The following is a 24,774-nucleotide window of genomic DNA, read 5'->3' as shown; positions in this document are numbered from 1 at the left end:
GGCAGAGATTAGACTGATAAAACTGCACGCCAAGGAAAACTCAGGATGGCTGGCTACCACCAAAAGCTAGGAAAAGGCAAGGAAGTATTTTATTCATTAGTCTCAGACGGAGCATGGCTCTGCAGACATCTTGATTTCAGACTTCTTAGTCTCCAGAACCGTGAAATAATAAATTTCTGCTGTAAGCTATCCAGTTTGTGGTACTATGTTACAGATGCCCTAGCCAACGAATACACCTATTTCTTACTACAAAGGGCGAGACAGTGAAGTGAAAGTGAAGTCGCTCAGTCGTGTCCGACTCTTTGCAACCCCGTGGACTGTAGCCTACCAGGCTTCTCCATCCGTGGGATTCTCCAGGCAAGAGTACTGGAGTGGGTTACCATTTCCTTCTCCAGGGGATCTTCCTGACCCAGGGATCGAACCAGGGTCTCCCACATTGGAGGCAGACGCTTTAACCTCTGAGCCACCAGGGAAGCCCTACAAACAGCATAATAATAATAATAAAGAATGAGTATGGTTAATATATTTATTCAGGAAATATTGATTGAATATCTTCGGTATATAAGTTGGAATGAAGAGGCTGGAGGAGACACCAAAGTAAGGAATAAACAGCCTTCCCATAGGAAATGTGTACATTAAAAGCTGATGCAGTATGTATGCAGAAAATAGAAACATGGAGTTTGATACCTGCCATAAAATAGATTCAAAATTCTATGAGGACCTATAGGAAGATGGAATTACTTCCAGCAGCAAGAATTAAAGCCAATTTCATAAAGGAAGTGGCATTTGAGCAGGCATAAAAGGGAGATTGGAGTTTTCACAGGTAGAGGTGAAGAGAAAGGGCATTCCTGGCCCATGGCAAAACTTGATCAAAGACTCAGGGCCAAGCAGGTGTCCGTGATTTGAAATTGGTTAAGAAGTTCAAATTAGCTAAAGAAGTATGATGTGGAGAGGGACAGAGACTAGACAGGGAGTTAGGAACAGACTGGACACCTTGAATAGCATTCTGAGGAATATAGAGCAAATTATTCTGGAAGCCACAGGTAACCACTTAACCTTTTGAGCAAAGAACTGATAAGTTTTGAAAGGTCTTATTTATGTTTGTAACATTATGCTTTGATATCTCCACTAAAACAGGCTTTAAAATCGAAACTATTGCTAACACTGTTGATGGGAATGTAAATTGCTACAGTCACTATGGAGAACAGCATGGGGGCTTCTTAAAAAAACTGCAAATAGAGCTACCATATGACCCAGCAATCCTACTCCTGGGCATATATCTGGAGAAAACCATAATTCATTCAAATAGATACATGCATCCCAATGTTTATTGTGTTAACAATAGCCAGGACATGGAAGCAACCTGTCCATCAACAGAGAAATGGATGAAGAAGATGTGGTACAAGGGATGGGGGAAGGGAGACTCAAGAGGGAGGGGATATATGTGTACATACATACAGCTATTTCACTTTGTTGTACAGCAGAAACTAACACTGCAAAGCAATTAAACTCCAATACTAAAAATTCTAAAAAGATGTGGTACATATATACAATGGAATATGACTCATATTACTTAGCCATAAAAAGGAATGAAATAATGCCATTTGCAGCAACATGGATGTACCTAGAGACTGTTGTACTGAGTGAAGTAAGTCAGACAGAGAAAGACAAATATCATATGTTATCTCTTATATGTGGAATCTAAAAAAAAAGGTACAAATGAACCTATTTATAAAACCAAAATAGAATCACAGATGTTGAAAACAAACTTATGGTTATTGGGGGAAAAGATGCAGGGGAGGGATAAATCGGGAGATTAGGATTGACATATACATACTACCACATATAAAATAGATAACTAATAACCTCTATTGTACAGCACAGGGAACTGTACTCATACACAATGTGATGACCTACATGGGAAAAGAATCTTAAAAACAGTGGTTACATGTGTATGCATACCTGACTCACTCTGCTGCACACCCAGAAGTAACACAACATTGTAAATCAACTATATTCCAATAATTTTTTTAAGAAACACCTCTATTGCTAGTCAGAGAAATTAACTGACACAATCTCTAATCCCAATAATAAAGTAAAATTCAGATTCACCCTGCAGACTTTGGGTAAGTTGTCTAGTTTACCTTCTGCCTCGACAAACCCGTCTTTTCCAACATAGAGAAAGTTGACATGCTACTGGTCTTCAAAAACACCTGTACTGTTGATCACACTTCTAAATATGATATGCAAGCAAAACAGAGTCTATATCTTAAACCAGATATGGAGTCACAAGCATGTTTATAGAATGCTTTGTGTAACGTTAGTATTAATACTAACATTACACTCAACAGAGGTTTTCTTCCTGACTAAAAAGCAGATTATTGCAAAGATCACAATACAGAAATTCCACAAAGCAGAAAAACTTGTATTAAGGAATGCTGCTGCTGCTGCTGCCGCTAAGTCACTTCAGTCGTGTCCGACTCTGTGAGACCCTATGGACAGCAGCCCACCAGGCCCTTCTGTCCACAGGATTCTCCAGGCAAGAATACCAGAGTGAGTTGCCGTTTCCTTCTGCAAGGAATGGTGCTGCTGCTGCTCAGTGCTTTCCGCTTGTTGATGTTAACATGAACACACAACAAACATTCATCCCAGCAATGTTCTTGGTTCCCTCCCTGTAAATGGTATTTACCGGTCATGGAACAACAGATTGGTTCCAAATTGGGAAAGGAATATGTCAAGGCTGTATATCGTCACCCTGCTTATTTAACTTACATGCAGAGTACGTCATGCAAAATGCTGGACTGGATGAAGCACAAGCTGGAATCAAGATTGCCAGGAGAAATATCAATAACCTCAGATATGCAGATGACACACCACCCTTATGGCAGAAAGTGAAAATGAACTAAAGAGCCTCTTGATGAAGGTTAAAGAGGAGAGTGAAATAGCTGGCTTAAAACTCAACATTCAAAAGACAAAGATCATGGCATCTGGTCCCATCACTTCATGGCAAATAGATGGAAAAACAATGGAAACAGTGACAGACTTTATTGTTTTGAGTTCCAAAAATCACTGCAGATGGTGACTGCAGCCATGAAATTAAAAGACGCTTGCTCCTTGGAAGAAAAGCTATGACCAACCTAGACAGCATATTAAAAATAGAGATATTATTTTGCCAACAAAATAATGGTCCATCTAGTCAAAGCTATAGTTTTTCCAGTAGTCATGTATAGATGTGAGAGTTGGACAATAAAGAAAGCTGAGCACCAAAGAATTGATGCTTTTGAACTGTGGTGTTGGAGAAGACTCTTGAGAGTCCCTTGGACTGCAAGGAGATCAAACCAGTCAGTCCTAAAGGAAATCAATCTTGAATATTCATTGGAAGGACTGATGTTGAAGCTGAAACTCCAGTACTTTGGCCACCTGATATGAAGAACTGACTCATTGGAAAAGACCCTGATGCTGGGAAAGATTGAAGGCAGGAGGAGAAGGGGATGACAGAGGATGAGATGGTTGGATGGCATCACCAACTCGATAGACATGAGTCTGAGCAAGCTCCGGGAGTTGGTGACGGATAGGGGAAGCCTGGCGAGCTGCAGTCCATGGGGTCACAGAGTCGGACAGGACTGAGCAACTGAACTGAACTGAACTGAAATGGTATTAACATCAACACTTGATCACTAGCCCAAAGAGTTGTTCACAAGAAAGGTTCTCCCTGTGCACCTGGCACCTAGCACAGGCATGGAAAAATATCAAAGAAAAAAAGCTGTAAAGAAACTTTTACGAACAAAAGAAATTTGTTTGTATTTTCATTTTAAAATATATTGCAATTCAAAGCAAAGCAAAAACAATCTTTTAGCTGTGACCAATAACCAGTTGGTATCTACACTGTTATAGCATATAATAGTATCTACTTCAGAAGCAGGATTTCAACATGAACTGATCAGAAAGGCGCTGTGATGCTCCTTCATACAACACTGATTTGGGTGTGTACTATTAGCTGAGAGTAGGGGAAAAGGGAAAAGAAAAAGCAAGCTGCAGTGAAAAATGAGGCTGCATGGAAATGAAGACTTATGAAAGCAAAAAGTGAAGTTGCTCTGTCGTGTCCGACTCTTTGCGACCCTGTGGACTATAGCCTACCAGGCTCCTCTGTCCGTGGGATTCTCCAGGCAAGGGTACTGGAGTGGGTTACCATTTCCTTCTCCAGGGTATGAAAGCAAACGTGAGGAAAATTTGACTGAGGTCAAATGAAAATAAAAATAGATGAAAAAATGACAGCAGATTATGAAAGGGAAGAGAGGAAACAATTAGTTTATAGTATTGATATCTGGGGCTTACATAGGGAAAATGAAGAATAATGAAATAAACCAAGAGGACTAGTGGGGGGAGAAAAGGAAATAAAGGAAAAAATAAAGGAAAAATTAAAGAACTAGAAGGAACAGGAGGAGGAAATGGGAAGAAAGAGGTATGAATGAGTGTGGGTACTGAAGGTAAGAAATTTGGCCTTGGATGGACAAAAAACACATGAAGAAACGCTCAACATTACTCATTTTCAGAGAAATGCAAATCTAAACTACAGTGAGGTATTACCTCACACCAGTCAGAGGGGCCATCATCAAAAAATCTACAAACAACAAACGCTGGAGAGGATGTGGAGAAAAGGGAACCCTCTCGCACGGTTAGTAGCAATGTAAATTGATAGAGCTAATGTAGAGAACAGTATAGAAATTCCTTAAAAATCTAGGAATAAAACTACCATATACCCAGTAATCCCATGACTGGGCATATACCCTGGAAAACCATAACTTAAAAAGATCCCCTATGTTCACTGCAGCACTATTTACAATAGCTAGGACATGGAAGCAACCTATATGTCCATCTACAGATGAATAAAGAAGCTGTGGTACACACATACAATGGAATATTACTCAACCACAAAAAGGAGCAAATTTGAGTCAGTTGAACTGAGGCAGATGAACATAGAGCCTGTTACACAGAGTAAAGTAAGTCAGAAAGAGAAAAACAAGTATTGTATATTAATGCATAAACATGGAATCTAGAAAAACGGTACTGATGAACCTATTTGCAGGGCAAGAATAGAGACACAGATGTAGAGAATGGACTTGTAGACACAGCAGGGGAAAAGGAGAGGGTAGGACAAATTGAGAGAGTATCAATGCCACGCATACACTACCATGTGTAAAATAGATAGCTAGTGGGAAGTTGCTGTTAACACAGGGAGCTCAGCCCAGTGCTCTGTGACAACCTATAGGGGTGCGATAGGGGGTGGGAGGGGGGAGGCTCTAGACGGAGGGGATACATGTATTGATTGATGATTGATGATTGATTCACATTGTTGTACAACAGAAACCAACACAACACTGTAAAGCAATTATCCTCCAATTAAAAGTAAATTTTTTAAAAAAGAAAGACATTTGGCAGGGTGGATGAGAGTGATGGAGATTAGAGAGGGAAGCAGATGGAGAGTATAAGAGGGATTGTATAAGGAAAGAGAGTTGTTGACCACAGGAAGATGGAATTTGCAAGGGCAGACTAGGTGTGGAGGAGATGGAATGATGAGGGGATGTGCAAGGTGTAAAGGAGACCGAAGAAGGAATTAGAACAGGGTATGACGGTAGTGAGAGACGCTGGGACCAGGCCTGGCTTCGTGGGTGTGTGAACTATTCAGATGCAGGAGCCTCCTTGCTAAGATGTGCTCCACCCTTGCTTTACTGTTCCGCTAAAACCTGTTAATTTTTTTTAACATGAGACTCTGCATTTTCATTTTTCCTTGAACCCCACAAACTATGTAACTGATCCTGGCTGGGACTGACCATGTGATGAGAGAGACTGGGGAGGTCTCTGATGGAGTGATGAAGGATTTGAATTAGGGCCATAATGGATGAGGACTGGGACTGGCAAGTAAGGACAGGGATCTGAGGTTGTCCAGGTTATAAATGAGGGTGCTAAGGGACAGGCCGATGGACAGGGGAGCCGGGTGTGCTGCAGTCCACAGGGCCATAAAGAGGCCCACACGACTTAGCTGCTGAACAACAATGGACAGGCAAGGGGTCACTAGAGAGTTGCAGAAATAACCTCTCATCAGTGAGGCTGAAGTTGGAGTGTGTCACAAAGTCGGGGAGTGAAAGGAGGGCATAAGATTTTAACACAGTGGTCAGTGACAGCAACAGGGCAGTTAGTGATGGGCTGAAATGAGTAATGGGTGATCAGCTGATAGGGAATCGTGGTGTGACGTGGTCAGTAAATAAGGGTGACACTGGATATATATGAAGCCTTCTTCCAGGTTTCCCCATTCAGCAAGACATCAATATTTCTGTGTATCTCTCCTGTGGTTTCACCTTTCGACTCAAAATCTAGAAGTGGGGGCCTGTCATGTGTGAGGGGGGGACCTTATGAAAGTCCTACCGCACTTTGCACCATGTGAGTTTAACAGGGTCAGGGGTGGGGGGCAGGGGGAGGTGTCCACCCAATGGAAGGAGGGGCAAGAAATAATGGACCCAGCGCCAACGGGAACCCGAGGAGGGGGGCGGTAGGGAGTGAGGTTGTGGGAGGGGATAGGATGCTGACTGAGGGAGTATTCGGAATCGGTGGATGTGACACGGGATAGCAGAAAAGAGACGACGGGGAGGGGTCGAAGGAGAGGCGACAGAGAAGGGGGCGCTGACTTCTGACCTCGGCCATCCTGGGGCGCTCTGCGGGTGGCCTCAGAGGCAGCTGCGGAGACCGTGGAAACTGGGCCTCAGGCTGGGAAGGGGGGCCGAAACCCGGCGCTCCGCGCGTCCCCCGGTCTCCTGGCAACCGCCTAGCCCTCTGCGGGCGCTAGCGAAGGTTCGAAAGGGGTGGAGCCTCCGAGGCGGGCACCCGGGCTGTGCTCCTCAGAGTCGCGTGTGCATCCTATATGGGGCGGGACCAGGGCAATGAGCCGCGGTGTCTCTGAGCGGCTGGGAGGAGTCCCGGGGTGTGCAGAAGTGAGCAACACCCAAGACCAAGAAGACTCGGGTTGAAACCCGGGATTAGACGCGGGAGCCGGCAATGGAGAACCAAGGACTGACGCTTAGAAGATGTGGATCAGAGGGTTTGAATGAAGGAAAGGCTGGCAGTCTCCCTCTGCCTTCTGTCACAAAGTGACTCGGTCTCGGGAGCAGGAAATATTCTCGGTTCGCGTCAATTCCAGCCCTTGAGAAGCAGCTACTGTGTGCAAGACATAAGGTGGAGGGGGTGGGGGGAAGAGAACTAAGGTAGAGGAAACACAGACCCTGCCCCCAAAGGCTGTAGTCACTTGTGGTGAGGAAAATAGGGTGCAAAGGTCGAAGCACCCTGAAAAAATACGTGGAGCCACGTCCTGAAAATCTGCCTGGTATCTGATTTCTCTCTTCCTCCCTGCCCCTCCTCCTCCACTCCTTTAGACTTCAGGTGCAGGGTTGGAGTAATTAAACTCTTTAATTAAAGACCTTCCTTTTTTTTTTTTTTTTTTTTTCCATTTTCCCCACACCTCAACTTTAGCCTCCATAGGAATTCATGCTACTGTGCTTGGGTATATGGGCTTCCCCGGTGGCTCCCACCTGCAATTCAGGAGACCTAGGAAATGCTGGTTGGATCCCTGGGTGGGAAGGATCTCCTGGGTAAGACCATGGCAACCCACTCCAGTATTTTTGCCTGGAGAATCCCATGGACAGAGGAGCCCAGCAGGCTACAAAGAGTTGGGACACGACTGAAGCGACAGCCCGCATGCACGTGCCTGGGTATATATTTTTGAAAAAATGTATAGCATTTTCATTAGTGCATGTTTTTCATTGTAACAGTGGTATTGGACTTTAAGGATCATCCTGTTTCCTAGTTTTCACTCAGCAATCTTTTTAAGGTTCTGTCCCTGTTTTGTAGGTGTTGTAATCCCAGGTCATTGCTTCTCACTGTGGCACTGCTTTCTGTGTTGGACGTCCTTACCTTTTATGTTCAGCCCCCCAGTGCTGGATACCAAGGCTGGCTCCACCTCTCCAATATCATAAACAGTGCAGCTATGGTCCTTGTCAGTGGTCTTTTATGGACCTATGAACAAACTCCTCTGAAATATATGCCTAGGAGTGCAATTGTTCAAACCAAAGGCGATGCACGAGGCCACCATATTCAACTTGTCCTGCACAGACGCATCCAGCCAGCCAGCCAGTGGGGGCTGAAAAACAGACCCCACCCTCTTGCCCATGTCATGTGCTCTGCTGGAGGAAGACATGTCCTTTCCTTCCCACCAAAGTTTTGTTCCTTAGTCAAGCCATGAACCTATAGGCTGTGATTATCCAGAGGGTATACCCTCTTCAAATTCATACTGTGGTGGACAGTATTTTCCAATGGCACAAAGGTGCCTAGTAGCCTGGTGGAAGCCCTGGGTACTTGACTTCACCAGTACTGCTAGATGGCATACCAGAACTGCTGCCCTACACCACATTCCAGGGTGTCCCCTACTCCATCCTTACCAGCATGCAGTGGTTTACTTATTCATAAACAGTCATATAGTGTTTACTAAGTGTCAGATACTATTCTCAGGGCCTTACCAATACTGATTCATCTAATTAGCCAGGTTCCTAATTTGTGTCAGTATCATGGAATTCATGTCAGCACATTGTTTTAATTTGCATTTCTCTCTGAGTGAAATTGAGCAGTTCTTCGTACATTTATAAGCCACTTGGGGTCCCCTTCTGTGAATTGTCTATTTATAGCCTTTGCCTATTTTTCTATTGCTCTTTTTGATTTGCAAGAGGTCTTTGTAACATCTAGACATTAATCTACTTTCAAAGACTGGCCATGTTGCTTGTGATATCCTTTGTAGAAGAATAATCTTTAATCTTATAGCCCTTCATCCTCTTTATGCTTTTTAGTATAATTTAATAAGTCTCTCTCAATCCCAAGGTTATAAACATATTCTCTATCATCCTCTTCTATTAGCTTACTAATTTTACTTTAACATGTCTAGTTCAATCCATCTGGACCCATTCCCTTCTCCAGGGGATTTTCCCAAGCCAGGGATTGAACCCAGGTCTCCTACATTGCTGGCGGATTCTTTACCAGCTGAGTCACAAGGAAAACCCAAGAATACTGGAGTGGGTAGCCTACCCCTTCTCCAGTGGACCTTCCCGATCCAGGGATCAAACCAGGGTCTCCTGCATTGCAGGTGAATTCTTTACCAGCTGAGCCATCAGGGAAGCCCAATTAGCTTAATAATTTTCCTTTTACACATTTAGTTCTTTAATCCATATGTATATGGTGTGAGATAAGGTTCCAGTTTTATTTTTCTCAATGGAGTGAGTCCTTTTTCCAACATCTTCCCAAATATAGATGGGTCTGTTCTGAACTCTCTGGTTTATTCCCGTGTCAGCACCACAAGGTTTTATTACTATAATTTTGTAGCCAGTCATCATAGTTAAAGGACAGAACATGCCTCCCTGCTCTGTCAAAATTGCATTGGCTATTCATGAATCTTTATTGCCCCATATAAGTTTTCAGGATATTTTTCAAATTCCTCATGACAAGTGTTAATTGGAACTTCATTGAATGTATGAATTAATTTGAGGGAAATTAACATTTGCACAATGATATCTCATTCATGAACAGAGACTGTGTATCTGGTGGACAAATAGAACAAAATATGACTGAGCCATAATGCGCAGGGAAATAGTGAAAGAGGTGGCACATGAAGCTGGAGAAGCAGGTTGAACCAAACTTTAAGCCAAGTTAATAGAAATGAGGTGGAGATGGAGCAGGAAACATGACTCAGGCTGCTCTGTGTTAACAGAAAACTTGATTACAACACTGGGACCAGCTCGTGGGACCACCATAGTCCAGAGAAACTCCATAATAACATTGTTAAAGGTACGCAGCCATAAAGGAAGACCTAGAGGGCCCTGGCCACCCGTATCTCGTACTGGTGTCTCTTGCAGAGCCATGTGTCTTCCCACTGCCTGGGAACTGCCTATGGGACAGTTTCACAAGCAGATGGCCTGCCAAGGTTGCAGCAGTTCAGTGCAGAAAACACTTTGTTTAAGCAACTACTACAGAACAACAGCTCCCAAGGCTGGCCATAGGAGCCACAGCAGTGAGTAAGACAAAGTCACTGCCCTTTGGCTTTAGGGGGAAGAAAGAAAGAAAAACCTACAATTAATTCTAACATGATGTGATGGTGTCATTTACAACAGACTCTGTCAACAGAAAGCACTGTGAGTGCTCGGGGAATCTAGACACTGATACCTGAGCATAGTATTTACCATGTGGGGACAGAAAGGCAGAACACAGACACTCAGGGAACCACTGGAGGTGGACAGGAACATGACATCTTTAATTCGCAGGAAAGAGATGCAGGAGGACATCAAAAAGGATGTATGAGTGAATGAGAGGATGGGTGGCTTGATAAATTAATTTATGCTGATGAAAAAAAAAATGCTTTGTGTTCCAATTTTCCAGATTACAGTCGAAGACTACTCACTACCAGGCTCCCCCTTTGTTGCTGTAATTAAAAGGAGCACTAGGTGGCATCGTACTACCAAAAGTCCTCACCTTCTAGAGCCTTTGGGAGAAACTCTCCAGACTGGGTCAGCCCCTAATTTAGACAAGAGTGCTTCCGTCAATCTCAGGTCTCATTACACCCACTTAATTTGTTTACTGAGCACCTGCTATATCCCTTCACACCATGGAGACTATGAAGGAATAAAGTCTCCCCTCCCTAAAGGAGCAGAAGGGGACGTTAAACATGCAGTGCCCCCCTCCTCCACGCATAAAAATCAGTCCAAGACACGATGCAGTAAGCATTGTCAGGACAGAACATCCTGTGTAATCTGGTCCCGTCAGCTATCTGCTGCCTTCTCCCACCACTCACTTCTTGCTGCAATATCTTCTTTTGATTCCTTGTATATGTCATGTTCTTCCATGCTACCAGTATGGAATAACCGACCTTCCCTCTTCAAACTGGCTGACCGCCACCCATCCTTCCTTCAGCTCTAACTAACTTAGATGACATTCCTGACCTGCCCCCAACACCACACTACCTCTTCAAGTACCTCTTTCTCTGCTTCTTGGACCATCCCATAATGTTAATTAACTATGGATTCAAGGAAATAGTTGTTTCATATCTGTCCTTGTTGTTGAACCCAAGTTCATGTCCCCAATGCACAGTGAGGCCAAACTGAAATATCAGAGTCTCTTTATTTAATGGGCAGACCATGCTCAGAAAGCCAGAACTCCCTGATGATTTGGGGGTCAGGGGCAGGCTACAAAGTGTGTGACCTTTTTTTGATTGGTTGGTGATGAGGTAACAAAGGTGGTATTCCAGGAATCTCAATCATCAACCTTCAGGTTCCAAACAGTCCGGGTTCCTCCTGATTGTGTTTAGAAAGAAGTTACCATCCCCCACAGGTGGATGCCCTAGAAGAGATCAGTTCAGTTCAGTTCAGTCACTCAGTCATGTCCGACTCTTTGCAACCCCATGAATCGCAGCATGCCAGGCCTCCCTGTCCATCACCAACTCCCAGAGTCTACTCAAACTCATGTCCATCGAGTCAGTGATGCCATCCAGCCATCTCATCCTCTGTCATCCCCTTCTCCTCCCGCCCCCAATCCCTCCCAGCATCAGAGTCTTTTCCAATGAGTCAACTCTTCGCATGAGGTGGCCAAAGTACTGGAGTTTTAGCTTTAGCATCATTCCTTCCAAAGAATATCCAGGACTGATCTCCTTTAGAATGGACTGGTTGGATCTCCTTGCAGTCCAAGGGACTCTCAAGAGGAGATACATTATATTATTATGTATACCATCTGAGGAAGAACTAGGACCCTGCTTTATGGCCGTGAAATTGTTTCTCTTTTGTTTCTGCATTCCCTCTGCTCCCCAATTAGTAACTGTTTGAATCTGCCCTTTGGTACTCAGGGAGGATCTAGGAGTTGGAAGCCTTTTTCCTACAATTAAGAAAGGAGAGATAGGCTTTTGTACCCAGGAGGGTACTGCTCAGTTTCATCTTTTCTACCAGGCTGTCAAACAAGAGAACAAGTATCTCTTTCTTTCTTGTTCAGCCTGTCTCTATTGGTGTTATGGGCTAAACTGGATCTCCCTAAAATTCATATGTGGAATCCCTAACCCCCAGTACCTTGGAATGTGACTGTATTTGAGAAATACGGTCTTGGAAGAGGTGAATAAGTTAAAATGAGGCCATTAGGGTGGGCCCTAATGGCCAAATCTGACTCCTGCTCTTATAAGAAAAGGAAATCTGGGCACACAAAGAGACACACAGACGAAAGATACAGCAAGAAAGCGACCATCTGCAAGCCAAGCGGAGAGGTCATAGGAGAAACCAAACCCTCAGACACCTTGATCTGGGATATCCAGCCTCTAGAACTGTGAGCAAATGCCTATTGTCTATTGTAAGCCACCCAGTCTGTGGTTCTTTATTATGGCAGCCCCAATAAACTAATACAAACGGCCATCACGCCTCTCAGTACGTAACTATTAAGTGAATGACTATTGAATGAGTTCTGAAATAAGGAGGACCTGTGAAGGATGGATGGTATTAGTAAGGAAAGGTACATGGTAGATGTGGTTCTTAAACTTGACTGTAAGTGATACATGGAGACGTGGAAAAGAGAAATAATCCCAAGTGTGGAAAATAGCACCCAGCAGATACCAAGGTAAAAAGGCAAAAATCCTCTCAGTTGTTCAAGAAGACTTGAGGTAGGAGAATGGTGGGCTCTGTTCAGCCTGTTATCAGCTAAAAAAAAAAAAAAAAGGCAAAAATCCTGCTCCAGGAAGGGTGGGGTCCATATCAGGGACTCGTGGACATTAACGTTGATATGAGGGTCTGGGTGAATGTGGAGCCTTTGGAAGACTAGCAGAGACATAGCTATAAACTCAAGGACCGGGGACAGCAAAGGACGTACCCATTTGCTCTGCTAAATAATTTAAATGTATGATCATGATCTGTAATACATATGCAAAGCTCCTTGTTTAAACCTGGATATCGTTGTTGAGTCACTCAGTTGTGTCCAACTCTTTGTGACCCCATGGACTGCAGCCCTCCAGGCTCTTCTGTCCTCCATCGTCTCCTAGAGTTTGCTCAAATTCATGTCCATTGAGTTGGTGATACTATCTAACCATCTCATCCTCTGCTGCCCCCTTCTCCTTTTGCCTTCAATCTTTCCCAGCATCAGGGTCTTTTCCAGTGAGTCAGCTCTTCTCATCAAGTGGCCAAAGTATTGGAGCTTCAGCATCAGACCTTCCAATGTGTATTTAGGGTTGATTTCCTTTAGGATTGACAGGTTTGATCTCCTTACAGTCCAAGGGATTCTCAAGAGTCTTCTCTAGCACTATAATTTGAAAGCATCAGTTCTTTGGCACTCAGCCTTCTTTATGGTCCAATTCTCACATCTGTACATGACTACGGGAAACCATAGCTTTGAGACCTGGATATAGCGCCTCTTGTTTAGCTTCCTTGGGACTTGCTATGTGCTATGACTCAGTAATAAAAGCAGCATTTTCTGTACACAGTGCTCACCTCTTCAACAGCATTCCATGAGGCTATGAAGTGAAACTCCAGAAAAGCAGAAAGAAACATGGATATGCGCCTCCACATGGAAATTCCAGCTTGCAATACAAAATGACTGTGTCCTAAAAGAAACCTACTCCTCCAATGGATCAGAGAGCTCCTAGAAGCAATTTGCGGGAAAGGCAATGGCACCCCACTCCAGTACCCTTGCCTGGAAAATCCCATGGATGGAGGAGCCTGGAAGGCTGCAGTCCATGGGGTCGCTGAGGGTCGGACACGACTAAGCAACTTCACTTTCACTTTTCACCTTCATGCATTGGAGAAGGAAATGTCAACCCACTCCAGTATTCTTGCCTAGAGAATCCCAGGGACGGGGGAGCCTGGTGGGCTGCCGTCTATGGGGTCCCACAGAGTCGGACACGACTGAAGTGATTTAGCAGTAGCAGAAGCAATTTGGGGGGAGTCTGTGGAGCCTAGAATCCCCATCCAGAAATATGTTCCTCCCACCTCCCCGCTCCACCTCTGGCCATAGCTGAAAGGGTCAGGAGTGGAGACTTAACCCACGTGACCCATTATCTTTCCTGGGAATTTATAATTAGGACCAAAAGTTGCAAGTCGCTCATTATGGAGCCTGGAACTGAGTACGTGCCACCCAAAAGAGGCAGAGAAGGCAGGCTGCATAGAGGGAAGAATAAATGAACAAGAAGGGGATTCCACAGGCTCAAGAGAGGGAGGAAGAATTGGGGGAGGGGCTCCCTTGGTTGTTGATGCCGTTTCAGATGCTGGGTGCAGTCTCTGAGGGGGCCCAGCACACCTGCTCTCTTGGCTTCTGCCAGATATTTTGCATCCTCCTAACAAATTCACCTTATTTGTTTAAGCACCAAGTTTCCACTATTTATCTGCCCACCCAACCCCACCAAAAGAAAAAGACAAAATAGGACCCACACAGGTCCTGTTTGCACAGGCATGTGATGTCGCTGGATTTAATGTCCATGAAATCTAAACACTGCTTTTGGGGCTGCAAACAACACGGGAAAAACTCCAGTCATCAGAGCTAACACTTTTCCTCCAGGCTTTTGGGAAGATTAAAAGCCCACGTGTGACAGAAAATTATCATTTATCAGATGACCCCATGCTCACCTTAAATGACAAAACAGAGTCCCAGCTGGCTAGTACTCTCCAAAACTGTTTGGGCCATATTTTATTCCTTTAATCTGCTTCTTTTCCACACTGCTGCAGACCTAACTTAACAGAACATTTGCTGAGCATTTGACATCGATTCCCAAAGGGTCTTCATACAAATGCCTCTCTTGATACCCTAGGAGGCAGCAAAGCTCAGGCAGATTTATTAGGAAGATTGAAAGTCGGGCACAAGGTGGAGGCAGCGTGCAATCTCCACTGTCTGGGATCATTTTTACAAGGAGACTGTCACAACCCAGTCATCTTAACTGCCCCGCTCCCACTGGGTCAAGTTCCTTCTGGATGTGACTGGATAGATAAGCTAGCTCACTCAGGGGGTGCTTCTTGCCCAAGAGGCCAGGCCAAGGTTGCAGTTTGACGTCCTACCTAAAACTAGTGAAGATTTACACAGACCAACCAGCTAACCGAACCAGCTTGCTGAAAAAGACTGAATCGATCCACACAACCTGTTCCCACTACAAATAACCAAATACACTAAATGAATGAAGAAGTAAATAAGTAAATAAACAGAATTTTTTAAATCACCTTAAGAGAGAAAACTGTAAGCGAAAAAAAAAAAAAATCAAGGCACAAATCCCTTGATGATGGGCCACTGCTCTTGTTTTCTACTATCCCCTGAAAACATCGTATTTTCAACATACATCTAGTCTTAACGTGTGCTGGTGCCTTGTCTAGAATATCCTATGTCTCCTTTGTCCAGTGAGTTTTTTCAAGAGTCAGCTCTGTGCCACCTCCCCGAGGAAGTCTTCCCCTGTTTGGCACACCTTCTCTGTATTACTAGAAAATCTGAGCATCCCTCCATCAATGTACTGTATTGTAATCATGTGTTTATATCTATGTCTGGAAAGACCAGTCTTTTCTTTAATACATCTATGGTGCTGACCCAAAAGAGACATTCAAAACAGAAAGTTTGTTAAAGGAAGGAAAAATGGAAAGAAGGATGGAATGGAGAGAGGGAGAGAGGAAGGAAGAAAGGAGAAATAGAAGCAGCTTATGCACTCAGGCACACAGCAATCACTTTGGGAGTGATTAGTGACTAGCTAAAAGCTATTGGAACATAAACATTTAAGATTCTAAGGTAATTAAATAAAATCATCTCCAAGTACGCACTAGGCCCTCAAATAGAGATATTAAGTATCTCATTTCTCTTCCCATCTTTGATGCAAGTGTCAAAGAACCAAGGCTTTTCTTTTTATCCACAGGGTTCGATGCACAGTAGGCACTCAACAAAAGTTACAATTTGCTTCTCTTAGCAAAGATAAGCATCTGTAAAGTGAAACTCTTTGCTGTCTTAAAGGAATAAATTCTTTCCACCCTGTAGATAGGTTGCTTTATTTCCAATATCGGCTGCCAAATCTACCTAACAGTTTCACTACCGAAAAATGCCTGCTGAGTTAATCTACTGCGGGCAGGTGTTCTCTGAGGCAGTGCAAGGGAGGCAAAGAACCTCCACACTCCCTCTCCAATGCTGCCAAAGGAACTGGAAACACAGCATAAGCTAAATAGGACAATGCAAACATCCAGGATGGTAGAGACCAGCCTAGAATACCACTGTGTTCTAGAATCTAGCACCATAATCTGCAAACTAGGTCTATAAAGAACCAGATTAAGAAATATTTTGGCCTTCACCAGGCCACACATTTTCTGTAGCAGCTATTTTCACTCTGCCGTAAGCACAGAAGTGGCCCAATATATAAATGAATGGGCTTGGTTGTGATCCAAGAAAACCTTATTTACAGAAACAGTGGTACTCTGGAGTTGGCCTGCCAGCCAGAGTTTGCCAACTCCTGATTTAGCACAATGCCTGGCATATAGTAGGTGCCCACATATTGAATGAACGAATGGATGAGGGAATGAAGATTTTTCTAAGGTAATGGCACGGTGATTTGTCTTAAAGCATTCATGTACCATCATTAGACATTAACTACGAGGAGAGCAATGAATACCTCCTGACCAGAAATACACTTGATAGAAATTATCTGACAGTCTTTCCCACTCCAAGTGGTGTGTATGAATGGAAACTTAACAAGTAAAACCACTAACAGCTTTAGAGATGTGAACCAGAAGATCAGTTTAAAGAGGTATTTTTCCCAAACCATGGATCATGACTCTTGAGTAAGTTGTAGCCTGCGTTTTTTTTTTTTTTTTTTTTCAAAAAAGGATAAGAGATGCAAGGAGAAACAGAACAGGGAATACACCACAGTCTATTACATGTAGTAAGCATAAGGATTGTTTCTAAGGTGACTGTCTTTCATCTGTAAAGTACTTGTATGTGAGAGTATTCACATTCTGGGGTAGAATGTATTTTCAAAAAAGGTTGGGAAAATGTTCTATTATAATCTCATTCTACTATAATCCCATTCTTGAGGAAATTCAGTGTATTTGTACATTTGAAGGGGATTTACTTCTTCATAGCAAAGTAGTTGAAGGCAAAATTCTGGAGCAAATTTCTTGACTCTCACTTGTTAGCTGTGTGATCTTGGATAAGTTAATTAGCTCCTCTGGGCCTCAGTTTCTTTACCTGTGAAATGGGAATGCAAATGATACCTATTATTGTTGTTTAGTTGCTAAGCCATATCTTAATCTTTTGTGATACCTAGAGCCCACCAGGCTTCTCTGTCCTTGGGATTTCCCAGGCAAGGATACTGGAGTAGATTGCCATTTCCCTCTCCACGGGATCTTCTCAACCCAGGAATCAAACCTGAGTCTCCTGTGTTGCAGGTGGATTCTTTATCGCTGAACCACCAAGGCTTTCCAACAATACCTATTACGGTTATTATGAGAATTAAACAAGTTATCAATTGCCAACATCCGCTGGATCATAGAAAAAGCAAGAAAGTTCCAGAAAAACATCTATTTCTGCTTTAGTGACTATGCCAAAGCCTTTGACTGTGTGGATCACAATCAACTGTGGGAAATTCTGAAAGAGATGGGAATACCAGACCACCTGACCTGCCTCTTGAGAAATCTGTATGCAGGTCAGGAAGCAACAGTTAGAACTGGACATGGAACAACAGACTGGTTCCAAATAGGAAAAGGAGTACGTCAAGGCTGTATATTGTCACCCTGCTTATTTAACTTATATGCAGAGTACATCATGAGAAACGCTGGACTGGAAGAAACACAAACTGGAATCAAGATTGCCGGGAGAAATATCAATAACCTCAGATATGCAGATGACACCACCCTTATGGCAGAAAGTGAAGAGGAACTCAAAAGCCTCTTGATGAAAGTGAAAGAGGAGAGTGAAAAAGTTGGCTTAAAGCTCAACATTCAGAAAACGAAGATCATGGCATCTGGTTCCATCACTTCATGGGAAATAGATGGGGAAACAGTGGAAACAGTGTCAGATTTTATTTTTCTGGGCTCCAGGAACACTACAGATGGTGACTGCAGCCATGAAATTAAAAGACGCTTACTCCTTGGAAGGAAAGTTATGACCAACCTAGATAGCATATTCAAAAGCAGAGACATTACTTTGCCAACAAAGCTCCATCTAGTCAAGGCTATGGTTTTTCCTGTGGTCATGTATGGATGTGAGATTTGGACTTTGAAGAAGGCTGAGCGCCAAAGAATTGACGCTTTTGAACTGTGGTGCTGGAGAAGACTCTTGAGAGTCCCTTGGACTGCAAGGAGATCCAACCAGTCCATTCTGAAGGAGATCAGCCCTGGGATTTCTTTGGAAGGAATGAGGCTGAGGCTGAAACTCCAGTACTTTGGCCACCTCATGCGAAGAGTTGACTCATTGGAAAAGACTCTGATGCTGGGAGGGATTGGGGGCAGGAGGAGAAGGGGACGACAGAGGATGAGATGGCTGATGGCATCACTGACTCGATGGACGTGAGTCTCAGTGAACTCCGGGAGTTGGTGATGGACAGGGAGGCCTGGCGTGCTGCGATTCATGGGGTCGCGAAGAGTGGGACACGACTGAGTGACTGATCTGATCTGATCATATGTGAAGTGTTTAGAGCAACATCTAACACAGAGTATAAATTTTAGCTATTATTATGCGGCCTTCCCAGGTGGCCCTAGTGGTAAAGAACCTTCCTGCCAATGCAGGAGACATAAGAGACGCGGGTTCGATCCCTGGGTTGGGAAGATCCCCTGGAGGAGGAAAATGGCAACCTACTCCAGTATTCTTGCCTGGAGAATCCCATGGACTGAAGAGCCTGGAGGGCTACAGTGCGTAGCATCGCAAAGAGTCGGACACAACTGGGGCGACTTAATACGTACACGTGCATGCTGTCACTAACCAATAATGTGACCTTGAGTACGTGACCTAAATTCTCTTGGTTTCATTTTTGTTGGTAAAAAGATCTCCAAAGGCCTTGCTGGCAGCAACATTCCAAGAAGGGATGGGAAGTGGTTTCCCAACACAAACCTTGAGGAAAGCAAATGCAAATCATCTTTCCTGTTCAACGACACTTTTGAGGTCTCAGCAAAGCAGCCTGTTTCAGAGAAAAAACCAATGTAAGCCAATTTGTTATTATCTCTCAAAACTGCATGCACAGGTGAATCAGGATGGTAAGAGACTGACCAAATCAAGGGAAAAGCTCTTCTTTCCGTCCATCCAACCCTGCAGGACCAGCATTGGCCTCCTGTCTCTTCCACTGTCGTGTATTATTCCATACACTGGGATAACCACAGCTGGGGGTGAACAGGAAACCTGTCCCCGTTTGTTTCCAACATTCCTGACTGTGAAGTATAGTGTGAGGCTGCCCTGCAGTTGTTCTGGGGTTGATCACAAGTCACCTTTCACTGTGGAATTTGAAGCCCTGTTTAGCACCAAAGACCATTTAAAAAAAAAAATCCATTTACTTTCACACACACAAAAGAAGTCGACAGAAAAACAGGTGAAGTTATTACTGATTACTCACAAACAAAATGGTCAGTAATAATGTTCTGTTTAGCCCCATTTGTAATTAAAGAAATGCACAGCAAGACACTGAGATATTTTTTACCTATAAAAGAGGCAAACTAATTAAAGTCAAAAAATAGTCAATGCAGAAAAAGATGCAGAGACACAAACATTCTCATGCTTTTATGAGAGTCTAAATTGGTGAAACTTCTTTGGAGGACAACTTTGCGATAAAGAGCAAAACAGTAAATATGCATAACCTTCAACCAGCCCCAAAACTAGGAAGGTATTGAACAAAAGCAGCCTATATACAGACTTCTCCTTTGAGAAAAATAAAGCCCTATTTGTTTAATTTCTTGTCTTAGACACACATAAAATTATAGTCAGGTAATCTATCAGAGATCAAATTGCCAACACCCGATGGATCATGGAAAAAGCAAGAGAGTTCCAGAAAAACATCTATTTCTGCTTTATTGACTATGCCAAAGCCTTTGACTGTGTGGATCACAATAAACTGTGGGAAATTCTGAAAGAGATGGGAATACCAGACCACCTGACCTGCCTCTTGAGAAATCTGTATGCAGGTCAGGAAGCAACAGTTAGAACTGGACATGGAACAGACTGGTTCCAAATAGGAAAAGGAGTACGTCAAAGGCTGTATATTGTCACCCTGCTTATTTAACTTATATGCAGAGTACATCATGAGAAACGCCTGGACTGGAATGAAGCACAAGCTGGAATCAAGATTGCCGGGAGAAATATCAATAACCTCAGATATGCAGATGACACCACCCTTATGGCAGAAAGTGAAGAGGAACTCAAAAGCCTCTTGATGAAAGTGAAAGAGGAGAGTGAAAAAGTTGGCTTAAAGCTCAACATTCAGAAAACGAAGATCATGGCATCCGGTCCCATCACTTCATGGGAAATAGATGGGGAAACAGTGGAAACAGTGTCAGACTTTATTTTTTGGGCTCCAGGATCACTGCAGATGGTGACTGCAGCCATGAAATTAAAAGATGCTTACTCCTTGGAAGGAAAGTTATGACCAACCTAGATAGCATATTCAAAAGCAGAGACATTACTTTGCCAACAAAGCTCCATCTAGTCAAGGCTATGGTTTTTCCTGTGGTCATGTATGGATGTGAGAGTTGGAGTATAAAGAAAGCTGAGTGCTGGAGAGTGGATGCTTTTGAACTGTGGTGTTGGAGAAGACTCTTGAGAGTCCCTTGGACTGCAAGGAGATCCAACCAGTCCATTCTGAAGGAGATCAGCCCTGGGATTTCTTTGGAAGGAATGAGGCTGAGGCTGAAACTCCAGTACTTTGGCCACCTCATGCGAAGAGTTGACTCATTGGAAAAGACTCTGATGCTGGGAGGGATTGGGGGCAGGAGGAGAAGGGGACGACAGAGGATGAGATGGCTGGATGGCATCACTGACTCGATGGACATGAGTTTGAGTAGACTCTGGGAGTTGGTGATGGACAGGGAGGCCTGGCGTGCTGCGATTCATGGGGTCGCAAAGAGTGGGACATGACTGAGCGACTGAACTGAACTGAACTGAATCTAGTCCTTGTAACCTAACACATCCCTAATTGACAAATCTAAAAAAAGTGGAGGGGGGTGGTGAGAGGACATTCTCATCTTGCACTAATTTTAACATTTCCCATTAAGCATAATATTGGCTTTGGAGAAGAATTTCACTCTCTACTTTTTTCATACTACAGAAATGTTTAACTGTGTTTGGATGATGAATTTTTTCAAATGGCTCTTCAGATCTTAGTGATGGTCTTTCAGTTTTTTGTTTTTGATCTATTTGTGATGTAATATTCTTTTGATGTGCTATGGAATTCTGTGTTAATATTCTATTTAGAATTTATAAAACAGTATTCACAAGTGAAATTTGTATGTTACTTTTATTTTCCTCTTTTTAATGAGTTATTTTCATTGGATTTTTGCTGGATATATTACCATTGACTTAAGAAAAAAAAAGAATTCTACCCTTGAGGGTTTTTATGTAAATGACTAAAATTTTATTTCTAAATATTATATTTGTACTTTTCCAAATCTGCCCTGTTTTTTTCATAGTGGTATGTTCTATCCTTCTGTCTCTGTAATTATGTTGAACATAACTATTTTAGTCTTTTTCAAGTTGTTCTACTGCCTCAAGTTCTTAAGGAGCTAATTCTCCTGTTTATCACCGATCCAGGCCCTCATGTGGTTCATTTCCTAGTTGAGTTTATAATTTCTTATTATAAACTCATCTCGAATGGGAGTTTTTTATCTGTCAGAGATCAAGAAAAAAAAATTGTGTTTTGCATTCGCTTCTGACAGGATTGGGGGGATTCATCACTTTGGAATCAGCTTCTATGTTCTTTCTGGACTCCAGGGTTCTCTCAACACATGGGTAATATTGGGACCTCACAACTAATCATGGCAAAGGCAGGCTAGTGGTTTCAGTCTCTATAGCACACATTTTAAAATTCATCCAGAGGCCCCACACAAATCACAAACTTCTTTGGTGTGGTCCTGGATAGTGGGAGACTTTTTTCTCCTAAGATCCTTCCCAGGGTGTCAGCTTTAGGCAGGAGTCTCAAGTCCAGATCTCTGCTTTTCTAGAACCCAAGGTTTGTGTGGGTACCAACCCCAGTCCTTAGCCATTTGTGCTTATATTCATGTCAAATAACCCTATTTGCCTTTGAGTTCCTTCTTCCTGTCTCACACCTAGTGATCCCCCTTTCTTTTTTTCAATTGTTGATTTTTGACCCAGCATTTCTGTATTCAGCAGAGGTTCCCCGAATTCTTGGCCCCTCACATTCCCAAAAGATGAATCTTTGCACATTCCTATCTTTTTAAAACTTTACTTACTTGGCTGTGCCAGGTCTTAGTTGCAGCACACAGGAATCTTCATTGCGACATGCAGGATCTTTTTTTTTTTTTAACCTGTAGGATCTTTTTTTTTTTAACTTGGGCTTTCCCGGTCACTCAGTGGTAAAGAATCTGCCAGCCAATGCAGGAGACACGGGTTTGATCCCTGGGGTTGGGAAGATCCACTGGAGAAGGAAATGGCAACCCACCCCATTCTTGCCTGGGAAATCCCATGGACTGAGGGGCCTAGCAGCAGTCCATGGGGGTAGCAAAAGAGTTGGACCAATTTAGCAACTAAACAACAACTCAGGATCTTTAGTTGTGGCATGCAAACTATTAGCTGTGGCATGTGGGATCTAGTTCCCTGAGGAGGGATCCAACCAGGGCCCCCTGCACCGGGAGCTTGGAGTCTTAGCCACTGGACCACCAGAGAAATCCCTGTACTTTCCTGTCTTTTAAAAACCTTTCTTAGAATAAGCACAACGTGCTATGGAAACTACATGGGGGAGGGGAGTGTCTAACCCAGGCGTGGGGGTTCAAAGAAGACTTCCTAGAGAAGAAATCACCTATTCGGAGACCTTAAGACTAAGCACACATTAGCCATGCAAAAAAAAAAAAATGTGTGTGTGTACATGGGGGATGATAGGTTAGAGGAAAAGGTGGCGTGAAGGTTGCAGACAGAAGATAGAGCCCATGTGAACATCCAAGGGGGGGAAACAAACCTCAGATCACATTCGGAGAAGCACAAGTTCCAAGAACTACAAGAATTTTAGTGTGGAAAATGGAATGAGATATGTGCTTGGTAAGATAAGTATTAAGAGAGGCCAGTTCATGAACGACTCAGGTGCCTAGATAGGAAAGTGGACTTAAGGCTGAGAACAGAGTGGTGCTGAAGGTGACCATGCGGTCGCGGAGAGTGAAATCAACAGGTCTGAAAGGAAAACAAATGTAATAGATTTGTTGCCCCATCAGTAAATAGAAACCACCGTTAGAAAACGCTGAAACAACTTTGCTTATAGGACAATCCCAGAGGGCATTCAAGCACTGTTCTCGGCATTCTACCGTACATAATATAACCCTGAGTTCTACCCCAAGGACTACAAGGCAGGGTAGTGGTGCTCAATCCAGGGTCCCCACCTCCCAGGAATTTCTCCCCCTACTTGGGGGATGGGTGGTGGGTGAATACCTCACCCATCCAACTGGCAGACATTTTCAAAATCACCACCCTTTCAGGAAGGTTTCCACAGATCACCCCATTCCTCACCTCTCCCCGACAGCCCTCCAAAACTCTACTATAACCGTCTCTGATATAAGGAAAGAACTGTGAGCAGCAGCAGAAGCTTGAAAACAAGAGTAACCTGGGCCAAGGGCCAGGGGGTCTATTTTTAGAACTTGTTCTCATTGCCTGTTTATCTTTCAGACTAAGCCTAATGTCTTCCAGGCGACTGTGAAAGCTATTTGGCTGGCTTGCGGAGGAGAGGAAGGTGATCTAAAACCAAACAGCAGTGGCAATGGTGATAATCATTTAGCCAGTGTGTTCTCATAATTTCCCCCAATGTACCCTCAGTGGCCTTTAATTCCTGCAAAGCCACTTACCTAGGATTTATTCAAGCCCTTCCCAGCCACTTCTAATGGCTGTGGAATTTGGGCAAGTCACAAAGTGAAGACAATAGGCTGTGGATTTCATAACCCATCAAGTCTGACCAGGGTACTACAGTCCGTCCTGGCCTCAGCTCCTCCTTCTAAAATAGTGGTCTAACATCCCTACCGTAAACACGCTTTGGACACTAAAGCGCCCTCTACAGATGAAAGTATTTAGTAATAATGTTCCTTTGTGCCTAGTTACTCAGGAAAAGGCAAAGATGCGTTCAATTGATCATAGAATTTGGTGAGCTATTTTAATCCACTTAGAAGTCGAAAAAAAGAACCGGCGTTGTGTCTCGACTTATATTTCCCTCCAAAGGACAAAATAAGTGGCCCCTGGAATTCCACCGCTTGTAAAACGCGCCGCTGAAAACCCAGTGTAGGCGTGCAGGGACTTAACTCCTTCCTTTCCGCCTGCCCAAACACACTTTTAAGGGCGTCCTCTCCTGATTCCCTGTCCATTCGCTCCAGTTTAAATCCAGCAGCCAGATTCCGTCTTGCCCGATCACCCTCCAGTTCTGCTGGCCCCTGTGGAGTTTCTGGGGTGGTCGATGCGCAGATTTCCGCGCCGGACCCTGGGTCAGCCGCCCCCTAACCCTCACGGTCCACCTTAAGGAGCCTCCGCGGCGGGGAGGAGAGGCGGGTGTTTGTTCTTATTTGGAGGAAAAGTTTCTTT

At 43.7% G+C, this 24,774-nt stretch overlaps 1 protein-coding gene across 1 annotated transcript in view; it reads right to left on the bottom strand.

Moving 5' to 3' along the window:
• Window positions 1-6,824, bottom strand: part of CFAP58 (cilia and flagella associated protein 58) — a 110,189-nt gene extending 103,365 nt beyond the window's left edge. Inside the window, exon 1 of the mRNA XM_002698500.6 lies at window positions 6,691-6,824. Within this exon, the coding sequence (XP_002698546.2) occupies window positions 6,691-6,699 (9 nt within the window). The 5' untranslated portion in view covers window positions 6,700-6,824. The remainder of the gene's footprint in view (window positions 1-6,690) is intronic.
• Between the last annotated feature and the right edge of the window lie 17,950 nt (window positions 6,825-24,774).

The sequence above is a fragment of the Bos taurus genome, chromosome 26 (assembly GCF_002263795.3).
Source record: "Bos taurus isolate L1 Dominette 01449 registration number 42190680 breed Hereford chromosome 26, ARS-UCD2.0, whole genome shotgun sequence".
Lineage (NCBI taxonomy): Eukaryota > Metazoa > Chordata > Mammalia > Artiodactyla > Bovidae > Bos > Bos taurus.
This window is presented reverse-complemented; position numbering and strand designations above follow the sequence as displayed.